A 24160-nucleotide genomic window follows, 5' to 3' on the forward strand; every position below is an offset into this window, starting at 1 on the left:
CAAGAAATCCCTTAGAGTTTAAATAAATGACTCAAGACAGTGTTTGCATCCAGAATACAAAAATGGCCGGTCATGTTAGGTTACTATTAGTTATGAGAAAGAATATCAATGTTCCGATTAATTGCAATCTTCATTTGAACGATCAGGATATTGATTCTTACAATCCCAATATTGTTCTTTTAGTAAATCGCTTGCATATTGCGTCACAATTTTGCACTATGCAACTTAAAATGGCTGTGATTAGCCACTGGCTGGCTAATGTTCAGATTTTACCCGCCAGTGTTTGAGTAGTATAGTTGTGAAGACAGTAAAAGTTTAGCTTTACTCTTTTCTCGTCATTTGTGTCCAAAGACAAGATCCACACAATCAATCTGTCATTGAATAATGTCTCTTTTAATACCCTTTCTGTCAGTTGTTGATTAAACAAAAAAATAAGAAACATTTCAATCTAATCACACATGCGGTAAAGAAGCCATGCGGCTCCACTCTCGTTAATATGAGCTCAACCGAAGCACTTCTGTGAGACATACGCTGAACTGCTGCTATTCTTAAAGAGACAGTACCGTTTTAGCACCTGTTCTACATATCATAGTAAATACTTGTAAATAGTACAAATTACACATTTAAACAATAAACATGTCACTATATATGCAATATAATACATGCAATTTTAAACTTCATATTTATTGATGGAAAACATGGAGTTTGTACATTTTTAAAAAGCTAAAATGTGACCAAAACAATAAAAAACGAATAATAAAATATAAATGGCTAAATGTATGTTTCCTTAATGTACCAAGTTAGAAGAGAGAATTTCTTAAGTAGACAAGTAGACATTGAAATATTCCTCAAAGAGTGTACATGGAAAGACGATGCACAAATGAGTGTGTGTGACGATGTGTGTGTGTTGTGTGTGTGCGCATGTCCTAGGACTTTCTGTGTGCACACACCTCCACATATGTGCTCATCTAAAGGATTGTGATGCTCCTGAACACTTAATATTTCTGTATTTTGTAGTCTAATCCATTCATTTCCAATGGCCGGTCATTTTTGACCGGGAACACAACAAGTGTAGCACAGTGAAATAAAACCATAAAAATGTGAAGGAAATTGACATTGTCATGAATTGTCATAGTATGCAAAAAAGCTGCAAAAAGATACCTCTTTTGTGGGGGAAAAAATAGACAGACAAAATAACAGCATGCAGGTTTGAAACAGAATGGGGGTTGACTATATAATGACAGGATTTCCATTTTTGAAAGAACTATTAATTTAAATTATGAATAGCTTTGAAAGTAGCTTCCCAACGCTAGTATGGAATACAGTTTGAACCTCAATAGACTAGAAGTGTGAGTTTTATGTGTGTCTCTTGAGTGTTTCAAGTGTATCTGCATGTGTGTTTCCCACAGTGCCACGATGGTTTCTGCAGATTTGACAAATGTTATGAATAGCATACCGTTCAGCTCCCTCAGTTTATAAACTACAGCCACTGTATTACCCTTTCTAGGTGTGTGCGTGTATGTCAGAAGCAAGAATATAATTGTGACTCTGAAAAGTATGTCTTTGGTTAGTAACTATAGGCTGTCTGTATGACCTGTATGTATATTTCTTATCGCCATGGAAACAGCCTGGTTTAATGAGGGCTCTTTGATTGGCTGTTGAATGAAGCCTCTGGTCCAGGTCTCGGCTTTTTGCTCAACCGCACTGTTATTTTAAACTGTTCTCACTCTCTAATGGAAGCGACTCGTGCTGTGGGAGTTCCGAATGCATGCCGGGCAAGTGGGGAGTTCAGTCGTACCCATTGCTTGGAAAAAGCAAACATTACAGTATTTACAGTACATAAAAATGTATACCCTGACTGGGTCACGGCGTGTGAGTGTGTGTCTTGTTTAAAATGTTTTAAATGTAAATCTCACAAAATGTAGTGAGTTTTATGATTAAAACTAGTAAACGCAATTGGCTAATGGGACAGACTAAATTAATAGTTCACCAGAAAATAAAACTCATGAGGAACAAAAATGACAAAAAAAGTGCTATAAAAGTATTATGTGATTCATATGACTCGTGCACAACGTTCAGTGCTTCAGAATTCACAAACACTAAAATGTAAGTAATTATTCACAAAAATCTTAACATTTGCTTGAGTTCATGAGAGAAGTAGTGATGTTTGTTTGTTTGTTTGTTTGTTTGTTTGTTTGTTTGTTTGTTTGAGTCAGATCTTTGAAATGAATCGATTGATCTAATTCACAAAACCTGAATGATTCATTTACAAACTCACTCCACTCAATGATCCAATCGAAGTCATTAACAGCTCACTGGAGGGAGAGATTATCAGTGAATAATGGCTTAGATTTTCATCTGTTCCTCACACAATTGCTATCATGTGGCTATCAATTTTTTATGATACTTTCATGGTGCTTTTTGTAATTTTGGAACTTGAACTTGGAAATTTGATTTCAGAGTGGCCAAAATATTCTTAGAATTTCCCCTTTTGTGTGTTTCACAGAAGAAAGAAAATCATACAGGTTTTGAACAACATGAAGGTGTGTAAATGATGACAATTTACATTTTGAGTGACCTATCCCTTTAATAATCAATAAATAAAAGTATATACTCATTATCTAACGCAATTTTGCGTCTCAAGAAAATGAATAGTCTTGGTTACTGTTGTAACCTCCGTTCCCTGATGGAGGAAACAAGATGTTGTGTTGATGTAGTGACACTAGGGGTCGCTCTTAAGAGCCCCAAACACCTCTGATCTTTGAGAAAAGGCCAATGGGAATTGGCGAGTGGAATTTGCATACCACTTCCCCGTACATACGGTTATAAAAGGAGCTGGCTCACAACCACTCATTCAGGTTTTGAGCTGAGGAGCCGAGACAGGGTCCCGGACATTTCAGCAGGTAGTACAGCATTGTGGCAAGAAGGACACAATGTCTCGTTCCCTCCATCAGGGAATGGAGGTTACAACAGAAAACATGACGTTCCCTAGCTGTCACTCACTCGACGTTGTGTCGATGTAGTGACACTAGGGGTCCCTATGCGCCACAACTACCTGAATTGTGTTACATGGACTGCCGGTGCAAGACATATCGTCTATGGGAACAGGCTGCGCCAGCCGCTTTTTTCTCCCCAAAGAGTGAACATTTCGGCTGGGGCCAAATGTATTCATGTCAGGTAAGGTGTTCTTTCCCAGGAGGAAAAGGCAACGCGAAGACCACATCTTGCCCGAAGGGGAGGTTACCATGTGGCAATACGTCACATGGGCCGCCAGCCGCACGTGGAAGAGGCGCCGTGGTAGGTCCTACCCGGAGGGGAGGAGCTCTATAAACGCGGCGACTGGTGGCAAAGGGAGCTCTGCCAAAGGGAGACTCAGATCTACCGACAGGGAATCCGCACCATGGAAAATAAATCACAGGGGGTTAACCACAGGTAACCAGCACATGTGGAGCACCTACCCCAGTACAGGCATCCTAGCACATGTTCGCTGTCCTTTTCTACATATCGCGGCACCGTTTTGTGGTCCGTTCTGCATCCGGCTAATTTTTGCTTATCACAGCTCTTTTCGGACCATTTCGCGTCCGACCCACTGGCCCGTTCAGTTCTCCTGATGGCCAGTCCGCCTCTGATCAGCCCCAAAGTGCATCGGCCCACCGGGAAAATGCCCGGTATGCCAGATTACCAGTACAGCCCTGATTCAGACCATACCTCAAAGAATACAAATATAAAATGCAGACAGCCAGAAATAACAAAAGAGACAAATAACAGAAGACATTTATGCATACAGACACAGCTGATCTATACAGTACTGACACACACTAGCTGTGCACGTGTGTGTGTGTGTGTGTGTGTGTGTGTGTGTGTGTGTGTGTGTGTGTGTGTGTTTACCTCAGCAGGTGGTATGCCCTCAGGTGGGCGGCACTGCAGTAGCACTTCCTGTTCGAGTGGCACCTCCTTCCCCAACGGTTCCTGTTCGAATGTCTTCCTCAGAACTGAAGAGAGAGGAAGAGATAATTTAATTGGTGATATTGAGGAGAGACAGCAAACGTAACACAGAAACACAGTGGGATCCAAAATTCTGAGACCACTAGTGAAAATGCTTCCATTTTGCATTCTTTTATTATATTATCAGCATGGACGCCACACATTTGTACAAAACCTGATGATCCATGTTATCCAGCATGACATGAGAATACTTTAAAGAGCATCTTTAAATGTGCTTCAGTGGAAACAAAGAAATCGGACCTTTTGTACAAATGAGTTAACAAATTAAGGTCTATTTTAAATAGATGTTAATGGAATGTTCCGGGTTCAGCAAGTTAAGTTCAATCCACAGCATCTGTGGTATAATGTTGATTACCACAAAAATGTATTTCGACTCGTTCCTCCTTTTCTTTAAAAACAAAGCAAAAGTCGAGGTTCCAGTGAGGCTCTGCAAGTGAATCAATATTATGCCACAAATGCTTTCGATTGAGCTTAACTTGTATTGAACCCAGAACATTCCTTTAAGGTCTATTTACACATCCTTGTAACACATCATGTGTGAAACTGTGGAGGGGCTTTCAATGTCAAAAATGGTATAAATCTCCTGACACGCATGTACACACACTATTGGACAAGCTTTTAATAGACAAATTAAAACATTTTTTTACTGCTTTGCTCATTTAAACACACACAAACACACACAAACTCTGCATGTCTGTTTTCCTTCACAAGACTGATCCCCTCAAAGAGAGAGAGGAGGTAATAGCCAAATAAATCACGTCTTGTAGAGGGTGTGTGTCCATACGAGTGTGTCTGGTAATGCATTCAACTCATAGTTTTAGTGCTCTATATTGCTACAGCAACAAATCTTAAACAGCATTAATAATATGGAGCCCAGATGCTCACAAACACCTGTATATCAGCTCTTGTATTTTATTTACAATTATTATATCTTGACTTCAGCAACAAACACAAAACCTGCTACTGACCAAAGTCCCTCAACTAATAACATATAATGTGGAGCCATATTTAAAGTCAATAAACTAATCAAATAGACCATCTATCACTATGCACAGTCCCAAAACTAATACAAGGTAATATATATACATATACATACACACACACACACACACACACACACACACACACACACACACACACACACACACACACACACACACACACACACACACACACTTATGAGCCAAAACATTATGACCACCTGCCTAATATGCTGCTGGTCCTCTGCGTGCTGCCAAAACAGCTCTGACCCGTTGAGGCATGGACTCTACAAGACCCCTGAAGGTGTCCTGTGGTATCTGGCACAAAGACATTAGCAGCAGATCATTCAAGTTCTGTAAGTTGCGAGGTGGAGCCACCGTGGATCGGACTTGTTGGTCCAGCACATCCCAAAGATGCTCAATCAGATTGAGATCTGGGGAATTTGGAGACCAGGGCAACACCTTGAACTTTTCATCATGTTTCATCATTAAACCATTCCCAAAAAAAGGCATGCAGTGTGGCAGGGTGCATTATCCTGCTGAAAGAGGCCACTGCCATCATGGAATACCATTGCCTTGAAGGGGTGTACATGGTCTGCAATGATGTTTAGGTAGGTGGCATGTGTCAAATTGACGTCCACATGAATGGCCGGGCCCAGGGTTTCCCAGCAGAACATTGGCCAAAACATCACACTCCGTCCACCGGCTTGTCATCTTCCCAGAGTGCATCCTGGTGACATCACTTCCTCAGATAAACAACACACACACATACACGACCGTCCATGTGATTTAAAAGAAAATGGGGATCATCGGACCAGACAACCTTCTTCCACTGCTCCAAGATCCAGTTCCGACACCCGCCCATTGTTGGTGATTTCTATGGTGGACATGGGTCATCATGGGCTCTCTGACTGGTCCTTGGCTAGGCGGCCCCATAGGCAGCAAGGTGCGATGCACTATGGGTTGTGACTCATTCCTCTCGAATTTGATTCCTCATTAACATTTTCTGTAAATTGTGCCACAGTAGAACTTCTGTTGGTTCAGACCAGACAGGATAGCCTTTGTTGCCCTCATGCATCAATGAGCCTTGGGTACCCAACACCCTGTTGCCGGTTTGTGGTTTGTCCCTCCTCGGACCAGTGTCGGTAGGTACTCACCGCTGCTGACCGGGAGCACCCCACAAGTCTTGCCGTTTCAGAGATGCTCTGACCCAGTCGTCTGACCATAACAATTTCACTCTTGTCAAAGTTGATCAGGTCTTTACTCCTGCCCATTTCTCCTGATTGTTTGCTTACCATCTAATCTACCCAGACCCTGACACGTGACCTTGTGAGGATATGACAAACATTATTTGCTTCACCTGTGAGTGGTCATAATGTTTTGGCTCATCCGTCTATATATTATATATATATAATTAGTCACTGAACTAATCAAATACAACATTTGTCTAGTTGACATTATAACACATTGCTCATTTGTATTCAAACATCTCACAACATGCAGCAGGCCTTCCGTGACTAACTGTTCCTAAAATATATTTAATTAGCCCAATTGTAGGCTGTAAAGAGCTACCAAACAACCGATAGTATTATAGAATTCAATTGATGTGCATTATACTGGTGTGTGTACATCAGCTATTTTAAAAATGACTTTAAATGTCCAACCAGATTTTAGAGCAAGAAGTGTTTAATACAAATTAAATAGCATTTGTCACAGCTTACATTCTCAATGCCAAAATGTTCACTAACTGGTCCGAACCTACTGGTCAATACTCACAATGACATAAAGATTTGAGTATCCCTCACCTTCAAAACAGAACTAAATGACACAATCTATGTGATTTTTTTCAGCCACTGAATTTGTGGATGGTGGTAAATCAGTGAGATCATCTATCATCTTGTTCAATCTTGCTGTCATGTTTGTCTGATGGTGGTTATATGTCAATATCTTTGTGTGAGTGGGTTGATGTGTATCTTTCTGTGTGTTGGTGTGTGACAGAGTGAGAATTTCTGCCCTGTTCAATCACCCATAAAATAACCCAGCTGAGAGTTCTCACAATGCCTCTCTGCTCACACAACTGATTGGGCCAACACACCCCTTGTGGCCTGTAAGTTTCGGGAGTGACAACCCCATTTAAATGCAGGAGTAAATCCCCTAAACGTTCATTTCATGTGTGCAATACAGGAGTAACTGCCACAATTGCGATTATCTTCCAGAGATATTTTATCACTTGGCAATATTTAGTTAGCTGCCGTCGACATAACCATGGGATTATGCGTGTGGTTCTGTATGCCATGTATCTTCCAATTTACATCTATTGTTTTAAATAATCTTATTATGTTGGCTGGACCAAGCTTTCAAGCAACATCCACCAAATTCGGCACAGACCTACAAAATGTTCTCAAATAGCCTGCTAGATCTTTTCTAACTGATCAGACTTCTAATTTTTCACACATGGATGATCAAAACTAGGAAAAACCCCATTGACTTACATTGACAGTATGTTCAAACGTGGCACGACTACTCAAACGGCAACTGTCAGAAAACGTATACAAGGTGTTTAAAGGAATTTTCCCCGCGGCCGCCATATTTCAGCGGGAGGAAACAATGGTGGTGAATGGAAAAACACCCGTAAAAAAAAATATAAAAAGAAAAACGGTCCAGGCCCACCACTGCTCCACCGGGAACCTCCATTCCTAGGGCACCCTCAGCCCCATCGGCTCCGCCCCTCAAGCCTCTCAGGGTACCACTTTCCATTGGCTTTGCCCTTTTCCCATGCTCTATGCCCTGTCTCGCCAGGCCACGCCCCATGCGATGTGATTTCCTGTTCTCTCATGTGACCTTGTCATGTGTTTCCCCTGTTCATGGTAATTGGTCTGCACTTATATAGCGCCTTTTTAAGCCTTAACGGTATTCAAAGCGCTTTACTATGTCTCTCATTCACCCATTCACATACACATTCATACATCAATGGCGGCAGAGCTGCTATGTAAGGTGCTAGCCTGCCATTGGGAACAACTTGGGGTTCAGTGTCTTGCCCAAGGACACTTCGGCATGTGGAGTCGTGTGGGCCGGGATTCGAACCACCAATCCTGCGATTAGTGGCCGACCCGCTCTACCACCTGAGCCACAGCCATAATTTCACTAATCATATCAGCAGCACCTGGGAAAGTGTGAACGAGTACTAGTCAGGTGAAATCACTCCATCATTCTGATTGGATTATAAGAGCAGACTGATTGCTATAAAAGGAGGGAAGAAGTGCTTCCAATCATTGTGATCTTGTTAGCAATGGTTACCTCTAAAGAAAGATGTGCAGCCATCATCGCTTTGCATCAAAATGGCCTCACATGCAAGGAAATTGCTGCAAAGAATATTGCACCTGAAAGAACCACTTACCGGATCATCAAGAACTTCAAGGAGAGAGGTTCAACTGCTGTGAAGGCGGCTTCGGGACGTCCCAGAGTGACCTGCAAGCGCCTGGACCGTCTCCTCCTGAGGAGTCAGCCACAGAATCGTGTCACCACCAGTGCAGAGCTCGCTCAATATTGGCAGCAGGTAGGTGTGAGTGCGTCTGCACGCACAGTGAGGTGAAGACTTTTGGACAATGGCCTGCTGTCAAGAAGGGCAGCAAAGAAGCCATTTCTCTCCAAGAAAAACATCAAGGACAGACTGAAATTCTGCAGGAAATAAAAGGATTGGACAGCAGATGACTGGTGCAAAGTTATTTTCTCTGATGAAGCCCCCTTCTGACTGTTTGGGACATCTGTAAAATCGATAGTCCAGAGAAGAGAAGGTGAACGCTACCATGAGTCCTGTGTTGTGCCAACAGTGAAGCATCCTGAGACCATCCGGTGAAGCATTAAGGGAGTGGGCTCACTCACATTTCTGCCCAAAAACACTGCCATGAATAAAGAATGGCATCAAAACATCCTGCAAGAGCAACTTCTCCCAATGATCCAGGAGCAATTTGGTGATGATTCGTGCATTTTCCAGCATGATGGAGCACAATGTCACAAGGCAAGAATGATAATGAAGTGGCTCGGAGATCATTATATTGAAATTTTGGATCTGTAGCCAGGCAACTCCCCGGATCTTAATCCCATAGAGAACCTGTGGTCAATCCTCAAAAGGCGAGAGGACAAATAGAAGCCCACAAATTGTGATCAACTCCGCCATCAGTCAGGATTTGGCCCAGAAGCTGATATCCAGCATGCCAGAGCGAATTGCAGAGGTTATGAAGAACAAGGGTCAGCACTATAAATATTGACTCTTTGCATATATTGAATGTTTTTGCCAATGAAAGCCTTTAAAACTTATGAAATGCTTATCAATGTTTTCCAGTATACCATAGAAACATGTGAAAAAATAATCTACAAATACTGAAGCAGCAAACTTTGCAAAACACAACATTTATGTCACTTCCAATACTTTTGGCCACGGTTGTATATATATATATATATATATATATCTTGTTGCACTCAAATCTGTCTTGGATACTACTATTCTGATGCTCGTGAAACTTTGTAATGCAGTACTTCTCATACTTCTGTCTCCTTAAGGTAGATAAAATAGCTTACTAACCTTTACTGTGTGAAGTTCTATAAAAGGTTCAAATTTCGTTGCCATGACAACGTAATACTGTAAACTCTTAAACCCTAAAATGAATGTAAAAAACTATGATTTAAACAACTTTACAGCTCAAATAATACAAAAGCTTTAACAGAAAAATTTATGTCACTGCTTTTAAAAACATTCTAAGCTTCACATTTCTGTCTCTAAACCCTCCAAATATTTGCCCCATTCACTTCCATTGTAAGTGCCTCACTGTAACCTCAATGTTTGCTTTTATTAATTTTTAAAAGGAGGGACAAGTTGAAATGATTTTTTGTGGGAATCCACGTTAAGCCACAAATTCAATCGATTGAGCTTAACTTATACTGAACTTGGAATATTCCTTTAATCATAGCTCTCTCTCTCTCCCTCTCTCTCTCTCTATCTCTCTATCTATCTAGTAAAGAAGGCTTTTATTCAAAGCGATACTGCATTGATTTATTTTGCTGATTCTGAAACCAACTAGACAACAGGAAGTTTCTTTTGCCGAACCACCAATCAGTTCCAGTCTCTCTGTCTCTGCCTCACACACACACACACACACACACACACCGCAGAGGAAGAGTGAAGTGCCCTTGGCCTGCACTGCTAACCTGCCCCCAGCTCACACACACTCAAGAGCAACTGCAGGAAATTAACAAGATTAATACGACCATAAAGAGATGCCCAGACAGTCCTCCATGTGTGCCAGACTGTCTCCTGCTTGCAGTCTCTGATTTGCATAAATGTTGCATTACCTTGAGCTTCACAGACCGCATGTGTGTGTGTGTGTGTCAATAATCATAAAGCCAAAGAGTCTCTCTCAGACAGAGTCTTCAGATTCCAGAAGAATCCCTTCTCGTAACACGCAGTGTATGTGTGTGTGTGTGCGTGTGTGTTTGTGTGTGTGTGTATACTCACATGCGATGCGGACATACACCTTGCGGCTCTTCGTGGTTCCTGCAGAGCTCCAGGCGACACACTGGCACCAGTAATCTTCCAAACCAAACAGCTCCTCCACCTGCTGTCGAGAGATTTCAATCCTCACTTCCCGAATCACCAAACCTGCAGCACACACACACACACACACACACACACACACACACACACACACACACATATCAGATCTCCTCGAGCCAGACATTTGATTGTCAGCATAACGTCTGATCCACATGGACTATGGCCCTGTCCCAAACCTGCATGACTTTCTCTCTTCTGTGGAAAACAAAAAGTGATGTTAAGCAGAAGTTAGATTCAGTCATCATTAACCTTCATGGCATCTTTTTGATGAAAGAAGATGCCATGAAACCATGAAAGTGAATGCTGACCGAGGCTGTCATTCTGTCCAACATCTCTTTTGAGTTCCACAGAAGAAAGTCATACGGGTTTGGAATGACAAACATGATCTGTAGGCCATCCATGGGCAAGTTGTCTGAAGCTACAGATCTAGTAAAATGTCATTGTGAATCATGCTGATGTATAAATAATTAACATTTCAATGTCTCCGTGAAAAATTCCCAGCCAGAAATCAATAGTTTTCACCTGCCCTGAGTGTTTGTGGTATTTTTCTGTTTGTTTTAGGCACCATTTGATGCACACCTCTGCAGAAGTCTGGATATGAATAGTGAAAATGTTTAGCTTTGAACAACAGAAATTGTGTTTGAAAAGACCAAATCTCTCTCTTTGAGGCTTAACACACACACACACACACACACACACACACACACACACACACACACACACTAATGTTTAAACCGATATCACTCACGGTTATAAAAGAGGGTGTAAAGCAGGATTCACGCAGAATGAGGAGGAGAATTTAGATCTGAACTGTTTTGCACTGTTTTAACACTAAGAGGAGAAAACACACAGAAAGATGACAGAGAAACTGACTGAAAGAAATAGATTACATTTAAACCTGTTATTAAGACACGTTTCAGGTAATCCATTTAAAAAAAGAGGCTGATGGTAAATACGGGTGTAAAATGGGTCAAAATATTATAAGTCTGCAATAAAATTATTTGAGTATATATCTCAAACATTCAATAATGTTAAACCCTAATTATAATGAAAAGGAAAGTAAAGTGGAAAAAAGAGAAAAAGACAGAGGGAGGAATGAAAGGAAAGATGAAAGAAAAAGAAGAGGAAATTAAAGTTGAAAGGAAAGGAAATGAAATGAAAAGAAGAGGGTAGGAAAGTTGAAAATAAAGATAAAATTAAAAGAAGAGGTAGGGAAGGAAAGAGGAAAAGAATAGGAAAAGACAGAGGATGGAGAAAAGAGAAGAAAAGCAAATGAGAAGAAAGGAAATAAAGGAAATAAAAGAAAGGAAATATGAAAGAAAAAGAATAGGAAATTAAAGTTGAAAAGAAGAGGGAAATAAAGGAAAGGTGGGAAAGGAAAGTACACAAAAATTAAAGGAAAGTAAAGTGGAAAGAAAGAGGAAAGGAAGAGGTAATGGAAGGAAAGTGGGGGAAAAAGGAAAAGACAGAGGGAGGAAAGGAAGGGAAACTAATGGAAATGAAAGAAAAAGGACAGTGGGAAAGAAGAGGAAAAGACAAAGGAAATAAAAAGAGGAGAAGAAAGGAAAGGAAATGAAAAGAAAGGAGAGGGAAGGGAAAGGAAAGGAGAGGGAAAGAAAGGAAAGGAGAGGGAGGGTAAGGACAGGAAAGGAGAGGGAAGGAAAGGAGAGGGAAGGAAAGGAAAGGAAAGGAGAGGGAAGGAAAGGAAAGGAAAGGAAAGGAAAGGAAAGGAAAGGAAAGGAGAGGGAAGGAAAGGAAAGGAAAGGAGAGGAAAGGAGAGGGAAGGGAAGGAAAGGAGAGGGAAGGAAAGGAAAGGAAAGGAAAGGAGAGGAAAGGAGAGGGAAGGAAAGGAAAGGAAAGGAGAGGAAGGAAAGGAAAGGAGAGGGAAGGAAAGGAAAGGAAAGGAGAGGAAAGGAGAGGAAGGAAAGGAAAGGAGAGGAAAGGAGAAGGAAAGGAAGGAAAGGAAAGGAAAGGAAAGGAGAGGAAGGAAAGGAAAGGAAAGGAGAGGAAAGGAGAGGAGAGGGAAGGAAAGGAAAGGAAAGGAAAGGAAAGGAGAGGGAAGGAAAGGAAAGGAAAGGAGAGGAAAGGAGAGAGGAAGGAAGGAAAGGAGAGGAGAAGGAAAGGAAAGGAAAGGAGAAGGAAAGGAAAGGAAAGGGAAGGAAAGGAAAGGAAAGGAAAGGAAAGGAAAGGAAAGGAGAGGGAAGGAAAGGAAAGGAAAGGAAAGGAGAGGAAAGGAGAGGGAAGGAAAGGAGAGGAAGGAAAGGAAAGGAGAGGGAAGGAAAGGAAAGGAAAGGAAAGGAAAGGAAAGGAAAGGAAAGGAAAGGAAAGGAAAGGAAAGGAGAAGGAAAGGAAAGGAAAGGAAAGGAAAGGAAAGGAAAGGGAAGGAAAGGAGAGGAAAGGAGAGAGAAGGAAAGGAAAGGAAAGGAAGGAAAGGAAAGGAAAGGAAAGGAAAGGAAAGGAAAGGAAAGGAAAGGAAAAGAGAGGGAAGGGAAGGAAAGAATATGGAAGGAGAGGAAATAAAAAGAGGAAAGAAACAATACATTTGAGAAATTGATGAGGGTTAATTTCACACAAAAGCATGTTTACATAAACACATACACTCTCACACAAACAAAAACACACAAATATTTTATGGCAGCAATAGTGTGATAGGGTGTATTTACAACATGATCTGCAAGCGTGCACACACATGCACAGACACACACACACATGCACACACACGCACACAAACTTTTTGTTTAGCATTATTGTGAGTATGAATTGAAAGCTGACACACAACTGAATTTCTGTTGTGAAATTCTCAAATGGACGCCTGTCAACACAACAGATATAGCAGATGAATTTGAATTGTTCACTCCGAATATTAGAGAGAAATAACACTGCCTTTCTCTCTTTTATGTTATATCATTGTGTAATTAGTTTCTGTGGAGATGTAATAGTAGTCACGAACTCAGATATACAGACTTCAAGGGACCATTTACACTTCCGTTCTAATTTTGCTATCCCGTTTTCCAATTGTTTTTCTATGTAAACATATTAGATGGATATATTTGACTGTTGCGCTGTTTTTGTTTTTTGACTCATGCATGAGCATAGTATTTTTATTTGGGTCAAGTTGAAAAGACCTCAAGAACCATTTGCTTCATTTATTGTGCCTTGCTTTTTTTTTTTTTTACAAATGCGTTCGTTCTGTTTCCACTCTTAAGCAAATCAACGTATGAATGGTTTACACTTTTCCCAACAAAAAATGACATGCTTTATTAAAATCACTAATCTGCGTCATGCTTTTATTGTCAAAAATTACACAGTGCATCTTTGATTAAAATATGTGTTAACAGTTTACAGTAAGGTTGGATATGTTCACACGTATACTTTTACAGCACCTAAAGCTATCTTGGATAATGTTCATTTCAACATACAGTATACTAATACATTTTGAACTTTACTTTTAACGAATTACATTCTGTTTTGCAAATTTACTAAACAAGGCCCTGTGAGACGAAGACCATGGCAGTAAATAGTCTTACCGGCGGAACGAGATAATGAGTCCCAATTTTAATCTTCTGCAAAATTTAGACGCAGTCACACAAAATGCAACAAGACTATGAGTCACTATGAGCCAATTACACACCAGCATCCCATGCCATGGTGCAGAATTAACCTTGTTTATTCACAATCGCAAAATCAAACAATGAAATTGATTCATAATGATATTACACTATTGCAAAGATAGACCAGAGGGAGATAGTGGCAGGCATGTAAAGACAGACTAAAACATAGAGAGTAAAAATGTAATGAAAAGCATAAACTACAGAACTCGCTCTCTATTTTCACTCTTCTCCCTCTCTCTAAATCTTCTTCTCTCTATCACACACACACACACACACATATAACACACTATAACTTTTTATGCTAAAAGTTAGTGGTCACATATTAGAGTCTCTCGATAAAGTTCCATGACTGTTTAGATTCATCCATACCATCTTAACAGCCTATTATAACTACACGCTCTGACCCTGAGTAATATCAGAGGTGTTATTATAACAGTAACGTTTCCAGCTTGGAGATATTAAAGCAGAATTATTGCAGAAGGCTGATATTAAAGGTCCATTAGAGTGATTATCTCAATAGGAGCTTGTTAACCTCTGTGTAATGAATCGAGCTCCACTCTTTCCCACACTGTGAGCGGCTTGTGGAGAGATGATTATGCCTCACTCTCAGTTGCAATGTGTTATTTTCACTCTAAATGATCGAACACAAGTGGAAGGCTTCTAGCTACCTCATTGTACATTGAAACACGTGGCTTTTGAGTTGGACATCAGCAAAAGTTGAAGACAATATGAAACAGCCCATTTTACATCAGTAATGTGACATACTGTGTTTCTGAGTGAAAAAGCTTATTCAGTAGTTGTTTGGGAAATGCACTCCTGAATGATTCTGTGAGTCATCCATTGTATATTTCATCAGATTGACTCAAACTAGTAACTTGTGAGTTTGTGAGTCATTAACTTAAGATAACTTAAGAACTTAAGAGAAATTAACTAGCTAGTGACGACTGTTTCCCAAAATTGTAATAACTATGTCAAACATCCATCATTCGAATCATGTTGGTTCAACAATGTAGAGTTGTCATTAATGACGCTACACAGTGGGTGGAGTAATAACTTCTGTGGATATAAAATTATAATAGATTATTTATACGTAATCCAGAAAGTTTTTTAATGCCTGAAAGCTGCTGAAGACACAAAAGATGTGTGTACTATGAAATGCAAGAGATGATTGCACTGCAATCCACTTTACATCAGACTTTGGGATTCCCCCGACGCACTTGAGCACATATGCACATGCGCACTCTTCCAAAACATATATGAAATTTACTCATGCGTTAACATGGACACATGTGTTAAAGTACATTCTCTTAACAGCCTTTAATCCCTTAAATGGCTACATTCATGTATACATGAGATTTCAGATTGCTGCTTTCTGCAAAACACCGGAATATGCCATTTTCTTAAGTGTAGGTAAATGCGGCCAAAGTCTTGAAAGAATGAAATATATAAACTCAGCAAAAAAAGAAACATCCCTTTTTCAGGAGACTGTATTTTAAAGATAATTTTGTAAAAAATTCTAATAACTTCACAAATATTTATTGTAAAGGGTTTAAACAATGTTTTCCATGCTTGTTCAATGAACCATAAACAATAAATGAACATGCACCTGTTGAACGGTCGTTAAGACACTAACAGCTTACAGATGGTAGGCAATTAAGGTCACCGTTATAAAAACGTAGGACACTAAAGAAACCTTTCTACTGACCCTGAAAAACACCAAAAGAAAGATGCCCAGGGTCCCTACTCATCTGCGTGAACATGCCTTCGGCATACTGCGTGGAGGCATGAGGACTGCAGATGTGGCCAGTGCAATAAATTGCAATGTCTGTACTATGCGACGCCCAAGACAACACTACAGGGAGACAGGAAGGACAGCTGATTGTCCTCGCAGTGGCAGACCACATGGAACAACACCTGCAAAGGATCGGTACATCCCAATATCACACCTGCGGGACAGGAACAGGATGGCAACAACAACTGCCCGAGTTACGCCAGGAACGCACAACCCCTCCATCAGTGCTCAGACTGTCCGCAATAGGCTGAGAGAGGCTGGACTGAGGGCTTGTAGGCCTGTTGTAAGGCAAGTCCTGACCAGACATCACCGGCAACAACGTCGCCTATGGGCACAACGCCACCTTCACTGGACCAGACAGGACTGGCTAAAAGTGCTCTTCACTGTTGAGTCGCAGTTTTGTCTAACCAGGGGTGATGGTTGGACTGATGGTTGCGTTTATCGTTGAAGGAATGAGCGTTACACCGAGGCCTGTACTCTGGAACAGATCGATTTGGAGGTAGAGGGTCCGTCATAGTCTGGGGCGGTGTGACACAGCATGATCGGACTGAGCTTGTTGTCATGGCAGGCAATCTCAACGCTGTACGTTACAGGGAAGACATCCTCCTCCCTCATGTGGTACCCTTCCTGCTGGCTCATCCTGAAATGACCCTCCACCATGACTATGCCACCAGCCATACCGCTTGTTCTGTGCGTGATTTCCTGCAAGACAGGAATGTCAGTGTTCTGCCATGGCCAGCGAAGAGCCCAAATCTCAATCCCTTTGAGCAGGTCTGGGACCTGTTGCATCGGAGGGTGAGGGCTAGGGCTTGGTGGAAGAGTGGGGTAACTTCTCAGAGCAAGAACTGGCAAATCCGATGCAGTCCATGAGGACGAGATGCACTGCAGTACTTAATGCAGCTGGTGGCCACACCAGATACTGATGGTTACTTTTGATTTTGACCCCCCTTTGTTCAGGGACACATTATTCAATTTCTGTTAGTCACATGTCTATATCAAATATAATTGCAAGAACAGAATTCTGTAGGATACAATGACCAGAAACATGCATTTAGTTAAAAGGGTAATTTTGAATTTATGTTGATTTAGTTTCACATAGACTTTTTGACTATATCAACACAAAGTCTGATTTGAAGCAAATTCGGTGACTAATAGTTCCTTGTTAGTTTTATTTCAGTAGGCTGTACACTTTGTTTCCTGCCAGACTAATTTAAAATCTGACTGCCAGAAATTGTGTTAAGGTGGCCAAACACACAACAAATTAAGTGAATGAGACTATTAGAGGACAAACTACAGAATTAATGAATGAGCTAATTAATGAACTGAAATGAATAAACGAACCAACTAAAATGAACAAATTAACAAATGAACAAACAAATAAATGACTGGACAAATAAACTAGCAGTAATGAGCGCTCATTGCAGGAGCCTGGGAACATTGTTTCCCAACAAACTAAAATTCTGAGCACTGTGACTCACAAAAGAAATAATAATAATAATAATAATAATGATTCTCAAATAGTATTTTTGTCTAATTTTTCATTATAAATAAATATAAACATCTGTATCCACAAAATGCATTTACTTGATAAATAAAATGACCTGAGATCTTGTTTGAAATAAAAAAAATAAATACAAATTTTACAAATGCTTAAAACAAGAAAATAATATTGGGGATAAAAATATAAACCTATTTTAAAGTTTTTAGGCCAAATGTTTTTTTTTTGCCTGTAAAACAAGACAAAAAACAGTAAGAATAGTTTTATATTGTTTGTTTTTTTTGGAAGTGCAGAAATTGTGTAAAAGCCAGCCAATCAGATTTGAGCATACATATTTGGTAATTCATATTTATCAGTCGGCCCATAAACACAGTCTAGGTCAGTGTTTCCCAAACTAGGGTATGCGTACCCCTGGGTGTACGTGAGGTGACAATGGGGGTACGCAAATACAATTCTGAGATTTAACGTTCTTTTAATTTCATCACAGTCTAAAATAATATTCAAACCCAGTTCATGTATTTCTCACTGGCAAAAATAATTTGGCGTGCCCTCTAGTGTAGAAACACCAAAATGGTTGTGTCATAAAGGTCAGATAAATATGCAATGAAATAACCCTTAAGTGGTAAAAATAAATAAATGCATTACTCATGCGTTGTGTATCACACGAGTATCTTTTTTCGCCAGCCCAGCACAATTGAAGGGGGGGGGGTTCAAGTTATGCAGTTATATCGTAACTGGTCCTACTTGACCTGCTCCGAACGGGATTCGAACCGGCAAATCTGGCATGGTAGTCGGGCATGCTAACAAGGAGGCTAAAGTCTACAGCCTCTAGCGTCAGTCGCTAGTGCACCTCTTGAGGCCAGGGGAGTGAGGTTTACACACTAAACAGTTACCTACCAGCTGGCTCTCTTTACACTATCATATCTAGCATATCCATCTCAATCGGTGAGCCATTTATTCAATATGTATATGATTAATATAACATGTACAAATATAACATGTTTAATATAAAGGAGTTCTTTAACAAAGATAATCATGTTAATTATACATATTTTCTAAATACCTTGTGTGAGTGTTATCTATCTGTTAGAGAGGGGGTATGCGAAAAGATGTTGAATGTTTGGGGGGGTTACACCACTGTAAGTGAACTAAAAGTTTGGGAACCACTGGTCTAGGTCATTGTGTTTTTGGTCATAGTTGGTGCTGACTAGAGGTACTTCCTGTGTCCATAAGAGTCATATTGGACATCGTAAATATGTCCTTATAAAGAGCTCTTATATCATGACATAAATAATCCACAAACCCATGTGTGTGTCAGGAAGGGGGTTATCAACATGAAACCATGAATAAACCAGAGCCATTACATTTTATCTGCATGTAGAAAGGCCATAATGTTTCCATGCCCATAAATGAAAGTATGAGTTTTAAATGTATTTTTAAAAATCCTTATCTGATAATCACAACAACTGGAATAGGTCATTGAAAGGCCATGAAAATTCATTGCTTGAAAAGTGTGGGAACCCTCCAGCATGTGTGTATGTGTGTGAGACACTAACCCGATGTTTCGTCCACCCGCTCCTCTATCGTATGTTCCCTCTGATGAACCCACTCGCCGTTACATTTGAAGTAGATCTGTGTGGCGGGCGTTGCCGTGCAGTACAGATTGACAGCTTTGTTTTTGACTATGTAAGCATCTTCCGGCTCCAACAGGAAGTGTGGGAGGGGCTCAGGAGGATCGCTAGGAAACGTCTCCGGCAACTCGCCCAACCCTAACAGGAAATCATCATCACCTGAAAAGAAAAACAACAAGCATACAACAGCATGAATCTTCAGGAAGTCAATGAGTATAACAGGCTTGCAGGTACAATTTGACAAGTGCATCAAGACTATCATTAGAGGATATGTTTGTTTTCTCATGTCTACACAAATCTGGAAATCATGTTCTATAATTGTGTTGAAATAAGACATGTTATACAATTCTAGCTACAGATGCAAGAAATATATTTCAAAAAAAGACATGAAAACGCACACCTTTATACCCAATATTATTTTCTGCATCTATAAATTGCACATCTGGCCTTGTGTGTTATATTTAGAAACACTGTATGAGGTATTACGTAAATGCATATTAATCATTTTTAGAGTGGATTATTAAATCAGGCTCATAATTTCAGAATACAAGTCTAATTTCAATTTATTCTAAAGCATCAGTGTTGTGCAGAACCTCTTATAATATACAGTAACTGTGTTGAGCTTGTTTCGGGTCCAGAGAGGCCTCACACAAGGAAATTGGCCTGTTTTTGGGTCTCATTACGAAGCAGGATCTTACAGTGTGCTCTAACTGATCCCTGGTTAACCAAGTATCTGCTGGTTATTTTTAGCTCCAAGTTCACAGCAAACAAACATGATATGGAGCACAAATGATCTGAGACCTTTCTCTCTCTCACTCCATCAATGCTTTCTTTTTAAAACAGTAAACCATTGAGTCTTCTATGCTTGATAATGAACAAATGAATGAAGAACAGATGTAAACAAACAGAGATGAAACAAACTAGTGAGTGAATGAATGAGCACCAAATCACTGAACGATTGAACAAACATGGGTGAATGAATGAATGTACAAAATAACTATCATATGAATAACTTAATGAACAAATCAATGACTAAACGAACAAATTAATGCACATATAAACTAATGGATGAATGAAAGAATGCACAAAATGAACAAATTAACGTGATTCAATGAATGAATTAACATATAAAATAGCAAACATTTTAATAATCGCACTAATAAATAAATGACCTAATGAATTCATTAGTGTGAATGAGCACACGAAACAAACAAATGAACGGAACATATGAATGAATGAACAAACAAAATAATGAACAAACAAATCAACAAATTAATAAATGAACAAATCAATGAACATCTGAACAAACTAATGAATGAATGAACAAACATATGAATGGCAAAATGAATGAATCAATGAACAAAAGAAAGAATGAACATATGAACGAACAAACTAATGAATGAATGAAGGATTATTAAAAGAATTAAAAAACTGCATATAAATGCATGTATAAACAAATGTATGAATGAAAGCATACACAAATAAACATACAGGAACAGATGACCAAACAAACGAATGAATGAACGAACCAAGTAGTGTATGAACATGGCCAAATAACTGAATCAATGAAAGAATTAATAAATGAACAAACAAACTAATGAATGAATGTAGGATTCATTAAATTAATGAAATAAACTAATTTATGAATGAAAGTATACACAAATAGACACATGAACAGATGACCAAACAAGCTAATGAATGAATGAATGAATGAATATGATTGAATGGATGAATCAACAGAAATAAAAAACATATCAATAACCAAATTAATACACAAGAGAATAAATGAACTAATGCACATATGAACAAACTAATGGATGAATGAATAAAATAATCCACATATGAACAAACTAATGGATGAATGAACAAAATAATGCACATATGAACAAACTAATGGATGAATGAACAAAATAATCCACATATGAACAAACTAATGGATGAATGAACAAAATAATCCACATATGAACAAACTAATGGATGAATGAAGAAAATAATGCACATATGAACAAACTAATGGATGAATGAATAAAATAATCCACATATGAACAAACTAATGGATGAATGAACAAAATAATCCACATATTAACAAACCAATGGATGAATGAACAAAATAATCCACATATGAACAAACTAATGGATGAATGAAGAAAATAATGCACATATGAACAAACTAATGGATGAATGAACAAAATAATGCACATATGAACAAACTAATGGATGAATGGACAAAATAATGTACATCTTAAACTAATGGATGAATGAACAAAATAATGCACATCTTAAACTAATGGATGAATGAACAAAATAATGTACATCTTAAACTAATGGATGAATGAACAAAATAATGCACATATGAACAAACTAATGGATGAATGAACAAAATAATGCACATCTTAAACTAATGGATGAATGAACAAAATAATGCACATCTTAAACTAATGGATGAATGAACAAAATAATGCACATCTTAAACTAATGGATGAATGAACAAAATAATGCACATCTTAAACTAATGGATGAATGAACAAAATAATGTACATCTTAAACTAATGGATGAATGGACAAAATAATGCACATCTTAAACTAATGGATGAATGAACAAAATAATGTACATCTTAAACTAATGGATGAATGAACAAAATAATGTACATCTTAAACTAATGGATGAATGAACAAAATAATGTACATCTTAAACTAATGGATGAATGGACAAAATAATGCACATCTTAAACTAATGGATGAATGAACAAAATAATGTACATCTTAAACTAATGGATGAATGGACAAAATAATGCACATCTTAAACTAATGGATGAATGAACAAAATAATGTACATCTTAAACTAATGGATGAATGAACAAAATAATGTACATCTTAAACTAATGGATGAATGAACAAAATAATGTACATCTTAAACTAATGGATGAATGAACAAAATAATGCACATCTTAAACTAATGGATGAATGAACAAAATAATGTACATCTTAAACTAATGGATGAATGAACAAAATAATGCACATCTTAAACTAATGGATGAATGAACAAAATAATGCACATATGAACAAACTAATGGATGAATGGACAAAATAATGTACATCTTAAACTAATGGATGAATGAACAAAATAATGTACATCTTAAACTAATGGATGAATGAACAAAATAATGTACATCTTAAACTAATGGATGAATGAACAAAATAATGTACATCTTAAACTAATGGATGAATGAACAAAATAATGCACATATGAACAAACTAATGGATGAATGAACAAAATAATGTACATCTTAAACTAATGGATGAATGAACAAAATAATGCACATATGAACAAACTAATGGATGAATGGACAAAATAATGTACATCTTAAACTAATGGATGAATGGACAAAATAATGTACATCTTAAACTAATGGATGAATGGACAAAATAATGCACATCTTAAACTAATGGATGAATGGACAAAATAATGTACATCTTAAACTAATGGATGAATGAACAAAATAATGTACATCTTAAACTAATGGATGAATGAACAAAATAATGCACATATGAACAAACTAATGGATGAATGGACAAAATAATGCACATCTTATACTAATGGATGAATGAACAAAATAATGCACATCTTAAACTAATGGATGAATGAACAAAATAATGCACATCTTAAACTAATGGATGAATGAACAAAATAATGTACATCTTAAACTAATGGATGAATGAACAAAATAATGCACATCTTAAACTAATGGATGAATGAACAAAATAATGTACATCTTAAACTAATGGATGAATGGACAAAATAATGCACATCTTAAACTAATGGATGAATGAACAAAATAATGTACATCTTAAACTAATGGATGAATGGAAAAAATAATGCACATCTTAAACTAATGGATGAATGGACAAAATAATGTACATCTTAAACTAATGGATGAATGAACAAAATAATGTACATCTTAAACTAATGGATGAATGAACAAAATAATGCACATCTTAAACTAATGGATGAATGAACAAAATAATGTACATCTTAAACTAATGGATGAATGAACAAAATAATGCACATCTTAAACTAATGGATGAATGAACAAAATAATGCACATCTTAAACTAATGGATGAATGGACAAAATAATGCACATCTTAAACTAATGGATGAATGAACAAAATAATGTACATCTTAAACTAATGGATGAATGAACAAAATAATGCACATCTTAAACTAATGGATGAATGGACAAAATAATGCACATCTTAAACTAATGGATGAATGGACAAAATAATGTACATCTTAAACTAATGGATGAATGAACAAAATAATGCACATCTTAAACTAATGGATGAATGAACAAAATAATGCACATCTTAAACTAATGGATGAATGAACAAAATAATGTACATCTTAAACTAATGGATGAATGGACAAAATAATGCACATCTTAAACTAATGGATGAATGGACAAAATAATGTACATCTTAAACTAATGGATGAATGGAAAAAATAATGCACATCTTAAACTAATGGATGAATGGACAAAATAATGCACATATGAACAAACTAATGGATGAATGAACAAAATAATGCACATATGAACAATCTAATGGATGAATGAACAAAATAATGCACATATGAACAAACTAATGGATGAATGAACAAAATAATGCACATATGAACAAACTAATGGATGAATGAACAAAATAATGCACATATGAAGGAACTAATGGATGAATGAACAAAATAATGCACATATGAACAAACTAATGGATGAATGGACAAAATAATGCAAATATGAACAAACTAATGGATGAATGAACAAAATAATGCACATATGAACAAACTAATGGATGAATGGACAAAATAATGCACATATGAAGGAACTAATGGATGAATGAACAAAATAATGCACATATGAAGGAACTAATGGATGAATGAACAAAATAATGCACATCTTAAACTAATGGATGAATGGACAAAATAATGCACATCTTAAACTAATGGATGAATGGACAAAATAATGCACATATGAACAA

General features: G+C 38.0%; 1 protein-coding gene across 1 annotated transcript in view; it reads right to left on the reverse strand.

The window, feature by feature from the left end:
• LOC127622940 (netrin receptor UNC5C-like) overlaps positions 1-24160 on the reverse strand; it is a 189098-nt gene that overhangs the window by 98853 nt on the left and 66085 nt on the right. Inside the window, exons 2-4 of the mRNA XM_052097134.1 lie at positions 19054-19287; positions 10498-10641; positions 3889-3992 (exon numbers count right to left, since the gene is read on the reverse strand). Coding sequence (XP_051953094.1) covers positions 3889-3992; positions 10498-10641; positions 19054-19287 — 482 coding nt within the window. The remainder of the gene's footprint in view (positions 1-3888; positions 3993-10497; positions 10642-19053; positions 19288-24160) is intronic.

Source organism: Xyrauchen texanus, chromosome 3, assembly GCF_025860055.1.
Source record: "Xyrauchen texanus isolate HMW12.3.18 chromosome 3, RBS_HiC_50CHRs, whole genome shotgun sequence".
In the NCBI taxonomy this organism is placed as follows: domain Eukaryota; kingdom Metazoa; phylum Chordata; class Actinopteri; order Cypriniformes; family Catostomidae; genus Xyrauchen; species Xyrauchen texanus.